Source organism: Prionailurus viverrinus, chromosome B1, assembly GCF_022837055.1.
Source record: "Prionailurus viverrinus isolate Anna chromosome B1, UM_Priviv_1.0, whole genome shotgun sequence".
Classification (NCBI taxonomy): Eukaryota; Metazoa; Chordata; class Mammalia; order Carnivora; family Felidae; genus Prionailurus; species Prionailurus viverrinus.
Genome location: NC_062564.1, coordinates 36,375,376 through 36,390,522, shown reverse-complemented (window position 1 = coordinate 36,390,522; position 15,147 = coordinate 36,375,376). Strand labels below are relative to the sequence as shown.

At 39.7% G+C, this 15,147-nt stretch overlaps 1 protein-coding gene across 1 annotated transcript; it reads left to right on the top strand.

Moving 5' to 3' along the window:
- Positions 1-8,871: 8,871 nt before the first annotated feature.
- On the top strand, positions 8,872-9,027 carry LOC125164446 (60S ribosomal protein L39-like). The gene has a single exon (XM_047857169.1). It carries the CDS (start codon positions 8,872-8,874, stop codon positions 9,025-9,027), a length of 156 nt encoding a protein of 51 aa, XP_047713125.1.
- Positions 9,028-15,147: the final 6,120 nt, after the last annotated feature.

Genomic DNA, 15,147 nt, shown 5'->3' with positions numbered 1-15,147 from the left:
TAAGTTTATATTTGGGAAACGCAGAAAGCTGTCTCTTTTTAAAGATGGGATATGGGGCGCCTGGGTGGCGCAGTCGGTTAAGCGTCCGACTTCAGCCAGGTCACGATCTCGCAGTCCGTGAGTTCGAGCCCCGCGTCAGGCTCTGGGCTGATGGCTCAGAGCCTGGAGCCTGTTTCCGATTCTGAGTCTCTCTCTCTGCCCCTCCCCCGTTCATGCTCTGTCTCTCTCTGTCCCAAAAAAAAAAAAAAAAAAAAAAAAAAAAAAAAAGATGGGATAAACTACCATCTTTGTCCAGCTAGTCGATCAATGTTCATAGAGTCAATAAAGATGAGCAAATTACTAGGACTGGGGACCCACCACTCAGTGGTGGATCTAGGCACAAATGATCTTCCTCTCGCATGCTATTCTGCTACAGTTTTACACAATGTGAGGGATCCGCAAACACTGGGCTTTTTAGAGCTGGGAAGGTAAGCTACCATAAGCTCAACTGGTATCTGAGAACTCATATTCTTAATAGCCTTGTGCCTCAGGTAATTGTCCTGAATTAGAGCTGGGAAGGTAAGCTACCATAAGCTCAACTGGTATCTGAGAACTCATATTCTTTTTTTTTTTTAATTTTTTTTTTTCTTCAACGTTTTTTATTTATTTTTGGGACAGAGAGAGACAAAGCATGAACGGGGGAGGGGCAGAGAGAGAGGGAGACACAGAATCGGAAACAGGCTCCAGGCTCCGAGCCATCAGCCCAGAGCCTGATGCGGGGCTTGAACTCACGGACCGCGAGATCGTGACCTGGCTGAAGTCGGACGCTTAACCGACTGCGCCACCCAGGCGCCCCCGAGAACTCATATTCTTAATAGCCTTGTGCCTCAGGTAATTGTCCTGAACTATGTTTTTATTATCAGATCTATCCACCACAATCAGGTCATCTCACTGAGTTTTATTACAACTAAGTGTTTTCCAAGCAAAGTAAAATTTATTACAGACTTTAAATTTGATAAGGTCCCAATTAGATGTTTCTGGTGTTTTGGTTTACACAGGTCTTCACCAATCCAGCTAATTTGTGTATATGTTTGGGTTTTTTTTCTTTTGAGATTTTGTTATGTTTTGGTTTTGCCTGTTAACTAGTTCTTGTCAAACTAGGCACCAGGAAGTTAAGGCCAACTTTTGCTGGAACGCTTGACAACTAAGCACAATTTTAAGTTTTTTACACTCTGCTAGTAAATGATACATCTACCTCAAGGGCCTGGAGATAAAATATGTTGAGTTTGAAGAGTCTGAAAGCTCTTATACCTATTTAATCCCTTTGGCCACCTAACTTTCCCAGGACAAAGTTGTAGGCCTGGTGGGTTCTAGAACAGTTGTGTCCATGATTTAAACAAGAGGGCATATTACCTTTCTACCTGATTGAGATTATCCATCCTTTGAATGTTATTAACCCAAGGTGACCTGATTTAATAGTCAATAATGCTAGAGGAGGCCCAATAAAGAAGAGGTACTGTTTAAATTCCCCCCAAATGTATTCCACAAGATACCATTTGTTTGATTCCACAGGTTCTATTCATAAATGAGTTTATTGGGAAATTTCACTTTCAATCAGTACAACTGTCTCTAAAGATATGTCACACAGTGACAGCTAGGTGGCTCAGTTGGTTGAGTGTCTGACTCTTGATTTTGGCTCAGGTCATGGTCTCACAGTTTGTGAGATCAAGACTGGCATTGGGCTCTGCCCTGATGAGGCAGAGCCTACTTGGGATTCTCTCTCTGCCTCCCTCTACAGCTTGCAGTCTCTCTCCCTCTCTGTCTCTTTCTCTATCTCAAAATAAATAAATATTTGTTAAAAAGATTTGTCACACAAAGAAGTAATCTGTCCATCGCCCAGTGGCTCCCAGTGGAGTCCAAGAAGAGTATTGCCAATTTGGGTGCTCAAAACCCCCAAAACAACCAGTCCAAGAGAAGTATATATAATAAAGTTCAAAATATCCTTTTTATAAGACCATGTGTCCAAACATTCCATGAACACTCTGGCAGGGGAATCCGAGTGTTAAGACAAATCACATCCAGCTTGCCAGGGAACAAGATCAACTCCAGAAGAAAAATAGCCCTGTCATGTGAGCCTGGTGATCTGACAGCAGTTCCCTGAGTTTGACAGAGATAAGAGTGGCCAGTCTACTTTTACTTCTGCCATAGTAATTTTTCCCTGATGGCTGAGAGATAAAAGACCTAAAACCGTAAACACGAGCAGGTGAATTTGTAAAATCCAGGTTCTTTTCAAACAGAGAATGTTTATCAAAAAAAAATCAAAATAGGGGAAAATCTCCAAGCTATTATCTTTGGGGTCTCAAATGGCCACATTCCCAGAAAGGAATTGTATTCATTGTGGAGGTCACCCCAGGATGTATACCAGGTGCAAAAAATGTTGACATTTGTTTTCCAGGTTGGCTGGGTACTTTCAAACGTATCTTCTTTCTATGGACCAACAGACCTCTTGTTTGGCAGGTAAGATCATCTCAAAGAGGGAGAGGTGTTCTAACAGGTTGAGATCACCCTAGAAACATTAACTGGGGAAATGGACAAAAGACAATGTTCACAGGCTATTACCAGGAAGGGAGGAATTAGGTATCTTGCTGAGAGAGCTGAAGGATAGTAGTGAGACCATCCCTCAGTTGGGAGTAGGCTAGACAAAGAGTCATGAGGTTGTGTTTGATGGCAGCTGAGAGGAGGGAGATCCCACAAATCAGAAACAAACCACAAGAAGAGAGCTGTACCCTTAGGGAATTTCATGGAGACCTGGTGGGGATTTGGAACATGATACATGCAGATTAGGAGTTGATGGTGGATTGAGCTACCTTCCAGGCAGTCTGCTGTCCATTGGTAAGTGAGGCCAAAGATTCCTATAGTTCACCCTCAGAACTAACTTCATGCTTCAAGGGCACAAAGCTCTGTGCCTTTGATCTAACAGAGGGAGAGTACTTTCTCCTCAGAGCTGCCTGGGGCATCTAACCCATGTTTACAGCCTCAATCAAGGTGACCTTGGCCCCAATAACAAGGTGAGGAAGTTGGGAAGAACTGCACCCTACTGTAGAAGGCTTTTGATAGTCCTGCCAGGAAAGGAAGTGGACCAGCTGAGCAATATATTAAGGTGGCTTCCAGGGGTATCTGTGGGGAATATCAACACTACATGACTCCTCATCAAGGCCAAACAAGGGACATGACAAACGTATCTCTCCTTGGATGTGACTTCCTCTAACCAATCCACCCAAGTTGTGACACACTAATTGGCATGTGTCTTAGCTTGGAATGCCATAACAAAATACCATAGACTGGGTAATTAAACAACATAAGTTCATTTTCTCACAGTTTTAAAGACTGAAAATCAGAGCTCAGGGTGCCATCAAGGTCAGTTCCTGATGAGAACTCTCTCCCTGACTTGCAGATGGCCTCCATCATGCCATTAGCTCACAGGGCAGAGACAGAGGGGGAGACAACCCCAGTGTCTCTCTTATAAGAGACTCTCATGACCTCAGCTAACCCTAATTACCTCTCAAAGATCTTATCTTTAAATACGTTGAAGGTTAGGGCTTCAACATACGAATGGTAGAAGGAGAGACACAATTCAGTCCATAGCAGCATGTTTTTCCATAAATCCAATCACTCTCTATTATTCATCTTTATTAACAAGTAATATTGTTTTAACTTGTCAGCCTTGATATTAACATAGTGAGACCATGGTTCTGTGGAGACAGTTAAAAGAGAAAATAAACAAAGATAGAATAAATGAATGGTCACCAAATACTAGTTCCTCACCCCACCTGTCCCTCCTTTTCTTCCAGGTCCCATTTCTAAACCCTGTGTTCTAACTTAAATGTCTTCCAAATTCTCTGCTCCAACCCAATTAAGATACCCTGGCTTCTAAAAACTTTAAAAAGGATAGGCTACCAGCCCATGACACATGTGAAGCACTATTGTGGAAAAAATTGAAACTGGGAAAGAACAAAAGAATCTGTTTGCAAAGAGCAGAGACCCCAACATGTATTTTTTGAGACCAGCGCTATGCCAGGTTTAGAGGGATATATGAGAGAAAGTCCTCAAAGAGCTCACATTGCCTTAATAAGGAGCATTGGAATTGTAATTTATGTGCTTCTGACTCTAGGTGCTGAAAGATCTTGGAAAAGGAAGAAATCTGGATAACCCATAACAACCAGAGAATAATTTATGGAGGAGAACATATGGGAAGTGCAGTTTGAAAGATAAGTAAGCATTTTAGAGGATAGAGGGAAGAGTTTATCATTCAGGAACCAGCATGAGCAGAAGCACAAAGGCAGGGACCTGACAGGGATAGAGGGCATGAGGAGATCTATGCACTGGAATGGTGGCTAAGTGTTAGGATACACTCATTCATTGCCATCCTTTTATTCATTAATAACTATTTATTGAGCACCTATTATGTAGCAGGCACTATTCTTAAAGAGGATTCAGTAGTGAACAAAAAGATCCCTGCTGTCATTGAGCCTCCATCTAATAAGAAAGAAAGAAAAACCAAATAAATATGTAATATCAGATGGTAATAAAACTTATGAAAAAATAAAGGAGGATTAAGGTTTCCAATCAACTAAGAAAGACCATTATCCACTTCCCTAAAATATTCAAAATATTGACAAAATATATAATGCACTGACTTTTAAGATACTGTACATCAGTCAACAATGGACAGTGATTCCTAAAAGACAAGAAACAAAGTGCACCCTACAGTAGTCCCTACTTTGAGTTTCCAGATCAAGGCACAAGGAAGGGGAACCAAGATGGAGCACAGAAGATTCCTTTAGTGAGAAGACAGAAGTTGAGAGTCCAGACAGAACAAAGAATTTAGAGCTCCCAGGACAGAATAAAAGAGGAGACAGATGTACACAGAGATAACCCTGAAGATCAGGAGAAGGGTCCCACTGAGTAGTCAGCTAAGTGCTAATAAGCACCTGTATAGAAAATATCCAAGCCCAGGGAAAGAATCACCCAAAAGGACTAGAAGGAGAGGTACCCAGTATTCACATAGGGCCAGAAACAGTATTTGTTCCCACTAGCCATACTGTAAAACTTCATAATTCTAGGATTTTGCCTCAAGAGTGGGGAGTAATAATAAACCCTAGACTGAGCACTGATTTGGTCTCACCTAGCAAATCTTAACCACAAGACCCAAAAGGCCAAACTATTTCCAGTTTCATCACAAACTATTTCATCACAGACCAAAGTTCAAGAATATTTATATGAAAATAAAAATATCCAGAACCCAACAAGGAAAAATTCACAATGGCTGGTATCTAATCAAAATTACCAGGCATATAAAGAAACAGGAACATACAATCCATGATGATAAAGAGTAATCAGTTGAAACCAACTCAAAATTGACACAGACATTAGAATTAGTAGACAAGGATATTAAATAGTTATTATAACTATAATTCAAAAGCTAAGTAGAGACATAAAAGATACAAAAGTTGGACTCATAGAGATGAAAACTACAATATGTTAAATAAAATTTAATGATATAAGATTAGTAGTACATTAAACATTGCAGAAGAAGACATCAGTATACTTTGAAACATACCAGTAGAAACTATTCAAAATGAAACTCAGAGAGAAAGAGAATTTTTTAAAATAAACTCAACATTGGTAGGGTGTAGAACAATTTGAAGTGACCTCCTGTATGTGTAATCAGAGTCAGAGGAGGAGAGGGAGAAAGGGAAGACAGAAAACTACTTGAATATTGGCTGTAATATTTTCAAATTTGATAAAAACTATAAACCCATAGATTCAAGAATCTCAATAAAGGCCAAGTGCAAGAAACATGAAGAAAGCTACAAATTGCACATCATAATCAAATCAAACCAGTGATAAATAGAAAATCTTAAAAGCAGTCAGAGGAAAAAAGATATGTTGTAGACAGAGGAATAAGAATACTATGACAGCAGATATCTCATCAACAACAATGCATGCCAGAAAGCAATGAAACAGCATCTTTAAGTTACTGAAAGAAAAAGTTGTCTGCCTAAAATTCTGTAGTAGCAAACATATCTTTAAAAACCAAAGTAATAGAGTGCCTGGGTGGCGCAGTCGGTTAAGCGTCCGACTTCAGCCAGGTCACGATCTCGCAGTCCGTGAGTTCGAGCCCCGCATCGGGCTCTGGGCTGATGGCTCAGAGCCTGGAGCCTGTTTCCGATTCTGTGTCTCCCTCTCTCTCTGCCCCTCCCCCGTTCATGCTCTGTCTCTCTCTGTCCCAAAAATAAATAAACGTTGAAAAAAAAAATTTAATAAAAACCAAAGTAATGACTTTTGAGACATACAAAAACTGGAAGAGTTCATCACCACCAGCAAACCTGGAGTATAAGAAATGCTAAAATCCTACAAGAAGATGGGAAATGATACAAGATAAAAATATAGATCTATAGAAAGGAATGAATAACCCTAATATGGTAAATTCATAGGTAAATATACATGATTCCTTTCTTATTATTTAAATATCTTTTAAAATAATTAGTTACACAAAAATAATCACAATGTATGTAGGGTTTATAACATATAGAAGTAAAATATGTGGCGACAACAACACAGAAGATGTTAGGAGAGAAATAGAAGTATGCTGTTGCAAATTTCTCATATTATACACTCGATAGTAGACTGTTAAATATGTATATTATAAGCTCTAAAGCAACTACTAAAATAACAAAACAAAGAGCTATAATCATCTTACATATGAAATAATAAAAATAATCCAAAAAGAGATAGAAAATAAGAAGATGAGAACAAAGAATGTGGAACAAATAGAAAACAATTAGCAAGACACTAGATTTAAACATAACTATATTAATAATCACATTAAGTGTAAATGGGCTACATACTCCACATAAAAAGAATTGATTGTTAAATTTGGAGGAAAAAAAAAATCAAGACCCAACTGTATGCTGTCTGTAAGAAACACAGTTTAAATATAAAAGCACTAAATATGTTAAAAGCCAAAGGATGGAAAAGTATATACCACACTAACCAAAAGAAAGGTACAGTAGCTGTAGTAATACTAGACAAAGTATATTACAGAGTAAAGAATATAATCAGAGGTAAAGAAAGTCATTTCATAATGATAGAATGGTCAATTCATCCATATCACAAAACAATCCCCCAAAAGGTGATGCATCTAGTAATAAAGTTTCAAAGTACATGAAACAAAAATGATAAAACTATAAGGAGACCATTTTAGTGAAGAACTTCAATAAAGACAGGAAATCAATAAAGACATAGAAGATTTAAGTAATGGTATCCATCAACATGACCCAATTGATATTTATAGAAAACTCCACCCACAAAAGTAGAATACACATTCCTTTCAGGTGCACACAAAATATATCCTAAGATAGACTATATACTGGGCCATAAATTTAAAGTCTTAATGAATTAGAAAGAATTTGTCATACAAAGTAAATTCTCTGATCACAATGGAACTAAACTAGAAATAAATAACATAAAGTTCTCTGGGAAGTTTCTCAATACTTACTAACATACTTCTAAGCAACCCATAAGTCAAAGTATAAATCAAAATGAAAAATAGAAAGTATTTTGAACTGAATGAAAATGACAAAAACAGAACAAACTTGCAAGATGGTACTAAAACACTACTTTGGGGAAATTTAGCACCAAACCCCTGTTTTGAAAAGAAGAAAGGTCTCAAAACCTCAGTTCACATATTAAGAAACTAAAAAAAGGAGACCAAACTAAACTCAAAATAAGTAGAAGAAAGGAAATAAAGATCAGAGCAAAAATCAATGAAATAGAAAACAGGAAAGCAATATAGAAAAATCAATGAAACAAAAAACTGTTTCTTGCAAACATAAATAAAATTGATGAGTTTCTAGTGTTTTCAGGAAAAAAGAAGAAAAAAAATACCAGTATTAGGAATAACAGAGGCAACATCACTGCGGATTCTACAGATATTTAAAGGATAATAATGGAATATTATTAAAAAAATTTATGCCTATAAACTAGACAACAACTTAAATGAAATGGACACATTTCTTGAAAATCACAAACTACCAATGTTCATTCAAGAATTTGATGACTTGAGTAACCTTATATCTATTAAACAAATTTCTTCCTACAAAGAAATTTCCAGGCTCAGATGGTTTCAATGACAAGTTCTACCAAAATTTTAAGGAAGAAATAATATTAATTCTATACAAACTTTCCCATAAAACTGAAGGTGAGGAATACTTCTCAATTCATTATCTGAGATCAGCGTTATCCTGATCCCAAAACCAGACTATAATATTACAAAACAACCAAAGACCAATATCCCAACAACTGTATATCCATGTGCAAGAAATAAACTCCAATTCATACTTTGACACAATTTACAAAAATTAATTCAAAATGGATCACGTGCCTAAATATAAAACTAAAAAATTCCTAAAAGAAAATATAGAAGAAACCCATTGTGACTTCATTAGGGAAAGATCTCTTTGCTCCAACACCAAAGCATGACCCATAAAGGAACAAACTGAAAAATAGGACTTCATCAACATTCAACATTTCTGATCTTTGAGAGACATTTTTAAGAGAACAAAATGACATGTCACAAACTGGGAGAAAATTATATTTTTAGATTACTTTATTTTTTTAAGTAGTGTTCACACCCAACATGGGGCCCAATGTGGGGCCCAACATGGGGCTTCAACTCACAACCCTGAGATCAAGACCTGAGCAGGGATCAAGAGTTGGATGCTTAACTGACTGAGCCACCCAGGCATCCCTATATTTAATTGAAAAACATACCTCCAGATCTCTCTTTTTCTCTGCCATTATGGTGTGTGCGATTGACTGTTCCTCATCATGTTTTCTCATGAGACTTTTAGAATCAAGAGATTCCTGGCCAAGAGACAAAAGCAGAATCGTCCCATTTCCCAGTGGATTCAGATGAAAACTGGTAATAAAATCAGGTACAACTCCAAGAGGAGGCATTGGAAAAGAACCAAGCAGGGTCTGTAAGGGATTACACATGAGATGACACACATATTTATGCTGCATGAAGGTCACATGCTCATATCCTATCACTCTGTAAACATCATTACTACCTGAACAGTAGACATGTTTCATTGGGGAAATGATTTTTCTCTGTCACTATGCTTCTGCACCAGTAGGTTAGTTCAGTAATAAATATGTGAGACCTTAAAAAAAAATACATCCAGAAAATATAAAGAACTCTCAAATTCAATAATAAAAGATAGACAACCAAATAAAATAATGAATCTTGAGCACACCCCAGGGTGATCCCTAATAAGTCATATCCTTGTATAAATGCCTCCCCTGAGTACAAGTAGAACCTATGACTTGTTTTTAACCAATAGATTATGGCAAAGGTGATGAGATGTCACTCCCCTGATTACCTTATGTTACATAAAACTCCATTTTGGCAGACAGAAGAGAGACAAATTCACCTACTGGCTTCCTGAAGAAGCAAAAAGCCATGTTTTGAACTGCCTCAGAGAGAGCCACATGGCAAGGACCTGCAGGGAGCCTCTAGAGGTTAAGAGTAGACTCCAGATGAGACAGCTAGTAATAATCTGGGGCCCCAGTCATACAGCTGCAAGGAAATGAGTCCTGCCAACAACCTGATAAGCCGGATTGTAGATTCTCCTATAATCAAGCCACCAGATGAGAAATCAGCCAGAAAGACACCATGTTTGCAGCCTGGGGAGATCCTCAACAGAGGACTCAGCTAAACTGTGCCCAGACTCCTTACCCACAGAATTCATGAGGTAATAAGTATGTACTTTTTGTTATGCAGCACCAGAATACTAATACAATGGACAAAAGTTTTGAAGAGACACTTCACCAAATATATGGGTGGCAAATAAGTACATGAAAAAAATGCTACATATAATTAGTAATTAGGGAGCTCTAAATCACAACCACAATGAAATAATACTGCATACCTTTTAGAATTGCTAAAAGTTGTGGCAAGGATAGGGAGAACCAACACTCACATACACTCCTGGTTGATTTGTACAATGGTACAGCAATTCAGAAAGCAGTTTAACAGTTGCTTGAAAATTAAACATACATCTACCTTACAACCCAGTCATTACTCTCCAGAGTATTTACCCAAGAGAAAGGAAAGCATATGTTCACCCAAAGCCTTGTACATGAATGTTCACAATACTTTTATGTGTAGTCGCTGCAAAGTAGAAATACCCCATGCAGCAATTGGTGAATGGGTCAATACACAATGGAATACTACTCAATAATAAAAAGGAATAAACGATTGATACTCACTATAACATGGATGAATCTCAAAATAATTATGCTGAGTGAGAGATGCCAGACAAAAAAAGAATGTGTACTATAGTATTCCATTTATATTAAATTCTAGAATGCAAACTAATCTATAGTGACAGAAGCCAGATCAGTAATTGCTTGAATGCGGGGGAGAAGCAGGAAGAAATTACAAAGCAGCACAAGTAGACATTTGGGAGTAATGGAAGGATAAGTCATCTTGATTGTGCTGATGGTTTCACTGATGATTACATATGTCAAAACTTACCAAAATGGTGCAATTTAAATATGCATGATTTATTGTGTGCCAATTATACCTCAATAAAGCTGTTAAATTTTTAAAATAAAAAGAATTGGGGGAGAATGACAAAGGTGTATTTAGATAGGATGTGTGGAAGCCTCTCTGCGGAGGTGCCATTTGTGTAGAGGCCTGAAAGAAGTAAGGGGATGAGTATCATGAGTGGGGAGAAAAGCATTCCAAGAAGAAGGAACAGCAGGTACAAAGGCTCTGGGTGGGACTCTGCTTGGCACATCAGAGTGTAATGTGGCTGGGACAGTGAGCAAAGGGCAAAGGTGAGGTCAGAGTGGTAGGGAAGGACTAGATCATGTAGAGCTTATTCTGAGAGAGATGGGGATGTACTGGATTGTTTTTCACTGATTTATGACATAATCTGACATGTTTTAAAATTATCGTTCAGAACCACAACTATCATTCTCAATTGTAAGGAGGAAGGGCAGAAGCAGGGAGACAGGAGGGTGAACTACTGCACTAGTTAGGTAAGAGATCATGGTGACATTGCTGCAGGAAGGTTGTGTGGAGGTGGGGAACAGGGGTTGGAGGCAGGATTATTTCAGCGATAGGGCTGCCCATTCCAGTGATATGCTGGATATAGAGAGTGAGAGGAAGAGGGAAGTCAGAGATGATTCTAAGGTGTTTTGTCTGAACATTTGGAAAAATTAATTTGCCCATTACTAAAATGGGGAAGTCTGAAAGGCCAGTTTCTAAGATGTGTTCAGGTTAGGATGTGTTAAGTTTGAGGTGTCTATTACACAACCAAGTGGCAATATTGAGCAAGCTGGCTAGATGTGTCTGTGATCAGGGCAGAGAGGTCAGAGCAAGACCCAGGATATAAATCTGAGGAGCAACATAGAGTACAGGTGTGAGAACTGAGCACTGGGCATTAGAAGGCAGGAGCAAGAGGTCAGGAAGGAGAGGGAAAACCAGCAAAAAGGACCATTAACAAACAGTAAGTGTGAGCCAAGGGAGGAAACTGTTTCAAGAAACACTGTGATTTAACTGTAAGGAATGCTGCTAACAGGCCAACATGAGAACTCTGCATTGACCACTGAATTTAGCAGTAGGCCACATTGGCAGGAGCTATTTCAGAGAGGTGGTAGAAGCAAAGGTTTGATCTGAATGGCCTCACAGGAGAATCAGAGGCTAGGAAGTGGAAGCAGCAAGTTACCAGAGAGTTTCACTGTCAAAGCAGGCAGAGAAATTGAAGAGTAGCTGAAGAGGTATGTGTGGGTCACGGGAGGGTTTTTTTTTTAAGATTGAAGATATTATTATAACATGTTTGTATTCTGATGGGAACACTGGTAGAGTGTAGAGAGGTAAAAATTAATGATGTAGGAGAGGGAGGGGGAGGGACAATTGCAGAAAAAGTCCTTGAGCTGTGGGAGCAGTAAGAGATAAAGATGAGAAGAATCTAGTTGTGGCAGGCTTTTGCCCAAATTTACCACTCCAGATCCAGGGCCAGGCAGGAATGTCAAATTGATGAGTGTCTGTGATACCCCAGGAGCCTCCTGGTTATTCTCCTGAACCACCCTGGGAGGTGTATAGCCTCACTGTACACCAAATGAGGCCAGAGGGGCGTGATGACCTGCTGTATTACCCACAGCAACCCCAATGACACCGAGACTGCAGGAGGTTATCCTGGGAACAAGGATGCCCGCTTACCCCCTACACCTCCCAACTTTCTCATCATGATGATATCCAAACACTGAATCTGCCCTTGGGCAGGCCAAGACTGTGCAAAGCAGTTTTATTCTCCCCATTTGTGCTGCCCTTCAACTACACAGTGCAATGTGGACCACTGGTTTTCTCACCACCCTGTTTCCCCACAAATATAAAATCACGGAACACTAAAGTCAAACAAGACCTCAGAGATCACCCAGTTCACCTCTCATTTCCATAAAAGGAAACTGAGGCACAAGATTACATAGGCCCATGCTCAAAGGCAAGCAGAGCAAACTGTCATCTCATTGCCCATGAGCTGTCAAACATCATTTCCCCCCCTTGTCCCTAGAGATGTGAGTGCATACGCCCATGTGTACAAAATCGATTTGAACATGCAAATTGGCTACATCCAATTTCATCCAACTGTCCTCGAAATTTAAGAGCTCTGCTGACATGCACAGAGCCAAGAGTAAATTGTCCCCCTGAGAGAAATAGTCTTGGAAAGGGCCTCGGGTGTCCCTGTCCAAGGTGCTAGGAAAGCAGAGGCCGTGAGAAAGAAGCTTGAGTCTGCCAGGTCCTCTCCTTGTGAAAGGAGAGAAGAACAGAGGCTAGAGTTTGGGGTAGAAGCAAATAAAGGAGTCCCCTGAAATCCCTCTGACTTAGAAATGTATTGACACCTTCCCCTAGGACTCCCACTGGGGTTGTGTTCTGATGTAAACGAATGTTATTCCAGAGATACAGGATGACAGTGCTGCCTGCCATGGGTTTATTTAGAAAGAGAGTGGAGGAAACAAAGTTTAAAATGGCACTGTGACTCTCAAGAAGACCCAATGACATTCCCTGAGTGCCAGGGAACAGGACATCAGTTGCCCTATGACCTGACCTTCTGACTTGACAAATGGATTCATCCAAAAGTAGATAAATCAAACTCCACAGATAGATTAAAGCAGTGGTTTTCAACCACTCTTTTAGAAGCAGAAATACTGTCTGATTCAGAAAACAGTAAACACAAAGCTACTGTGCTTGAAGCAGGAGTGGAAGCCTCACAGCCTGACCTTGGCTGATGCCAGACCTCAGAGGCACTTCTGTAGGATTTTTAGAAAAAGACTTGAAACATCACTAGATTAAGTTAACTAACAAAAGTTCTGTAAATCTCTGCCCCGTCTCATTCGTTGGCAGGTAAATAGCCCGGCCCAGTCTGAGTCTGTAACAAACCACATGACTACTCCCCCATAAACACCTCGTGAGTAATGAGGCCCCTGACCCTTGTTGCAAAAATCCTTGGTCACTGACAGACCTGAATCGTACCACGTTTTTGTTTTTTTTTTATCACACCCTGCTCTTTTCTACATTCTTCTTGCAGCTTCTGAATGACCATTATGAGCTGGCTCCATCTCTAGTCTCCACCCCACCCTGGCATATGCCTGGGGATGACCTCATGCCTCTGCATGAACAGACCTTCAGGCACCTCTCTGTAAACAGATGCTGTCAGTGGCCTGCCCAGATTCCTATTTTGGTGGCATCCTGCAGCAAGCACATATACCTCTCTGTGAGAGCTTTTTTTCAGTCTGCAAATCCCCAAGGCAGTTCAAAAATGCTGAGCCAATGTGCCCATGAGAAGCCATCAGCCAATAATTCTTGGAAAAGATAACTCTGAGGAATGCCCTAATCTGTTTCTAAGTTTCCAAGTGGAATTGAGCCCATGTTCCCACAATAATAACTTGCACAATAATGCACCCTTTCCAGCTTTCTTCCCTTCCCTGTACCACATCCCCACTCCCCTACCAGGGCTTCCAAAGATCAACTCCCAAATAAACTATATGCATTCATACCTTTGGCTCAGGTAATGCTTCTAAGGGAACCCAACTGAAGATATTTAATGCTGGAATGGAGGTAGGAAAAAGACCTTCAGCATGAGGTTCTGGAATACGATAACATACCAACCAAATGATAATGAGGACCCCATGCTGATAATAAGTGGAAAGGTGACAACACTGGTATGCTTTAGCATCACAATTGCTAAAACTCTGTGTTGAGATGAACTGAGGTGGAATGCAGATGAAAGGGAAGGCACTGACTTATACAAAAGGTCTAGCACAGTGCTACTCAACATACAATCCATAGGCCAATGTTAGTTCATGAACTGTTTGATACCAGCCTCTGACAAGTACAGAAATTGAGAAGAGGCATATGGAAACTTTTATAGTAAACTGGCGAAGATATTTTATGTCTTGTTGAACTTAATAATTTTAAAAATTATTACTGCATCATGAATGTCTTTCTTATTTAATTTTTCTAGTAATTCATCAGTCCACAGAATATTTTCATTTATTTTTAGAGAGTTGGGGAGAGGCGCAGAGAGAGAGAGAGAGAGAGAGAGAGGATCTTAAGCAGGCTCCATGCTTGGCACAGAGCCCTGGACATGGGGCTCAATCCCACAACCCTGGAATCATGACCTGAGCCAAAATCAAGAGTCAGACACTCAACTGACTGAGACACCCAGGCACCCCCACAAAATATTTTTTAACGATTCCTCACCAATAGATGGTCTAAGAAGTACTGGTCTAGACTTAAAAACTAGGGGGGTGAGGATAATTATGGCAATTGTGGAGTTGGTTAACTGTTGTTAACTGCCACCAAAGCTCTGAAGGAAAAATATAACAGGCTCAGCTCAAGTAACAATCAACTTAAAAGCCAGAAGGCTTCCAGGGCCATGTTAAAGAGGTCTCATCTCCAGTGACTGAGAGACGGACTAAGCTGAAAATCAAGCTTAAAACCTGATTGTAAGAGTGGCAGACTTACAAAGACGATTGGATTCACAGTCCCAGCATGCCTTCAATGCTAACAGCAGAAACCCAGTAAATGAATGGGAC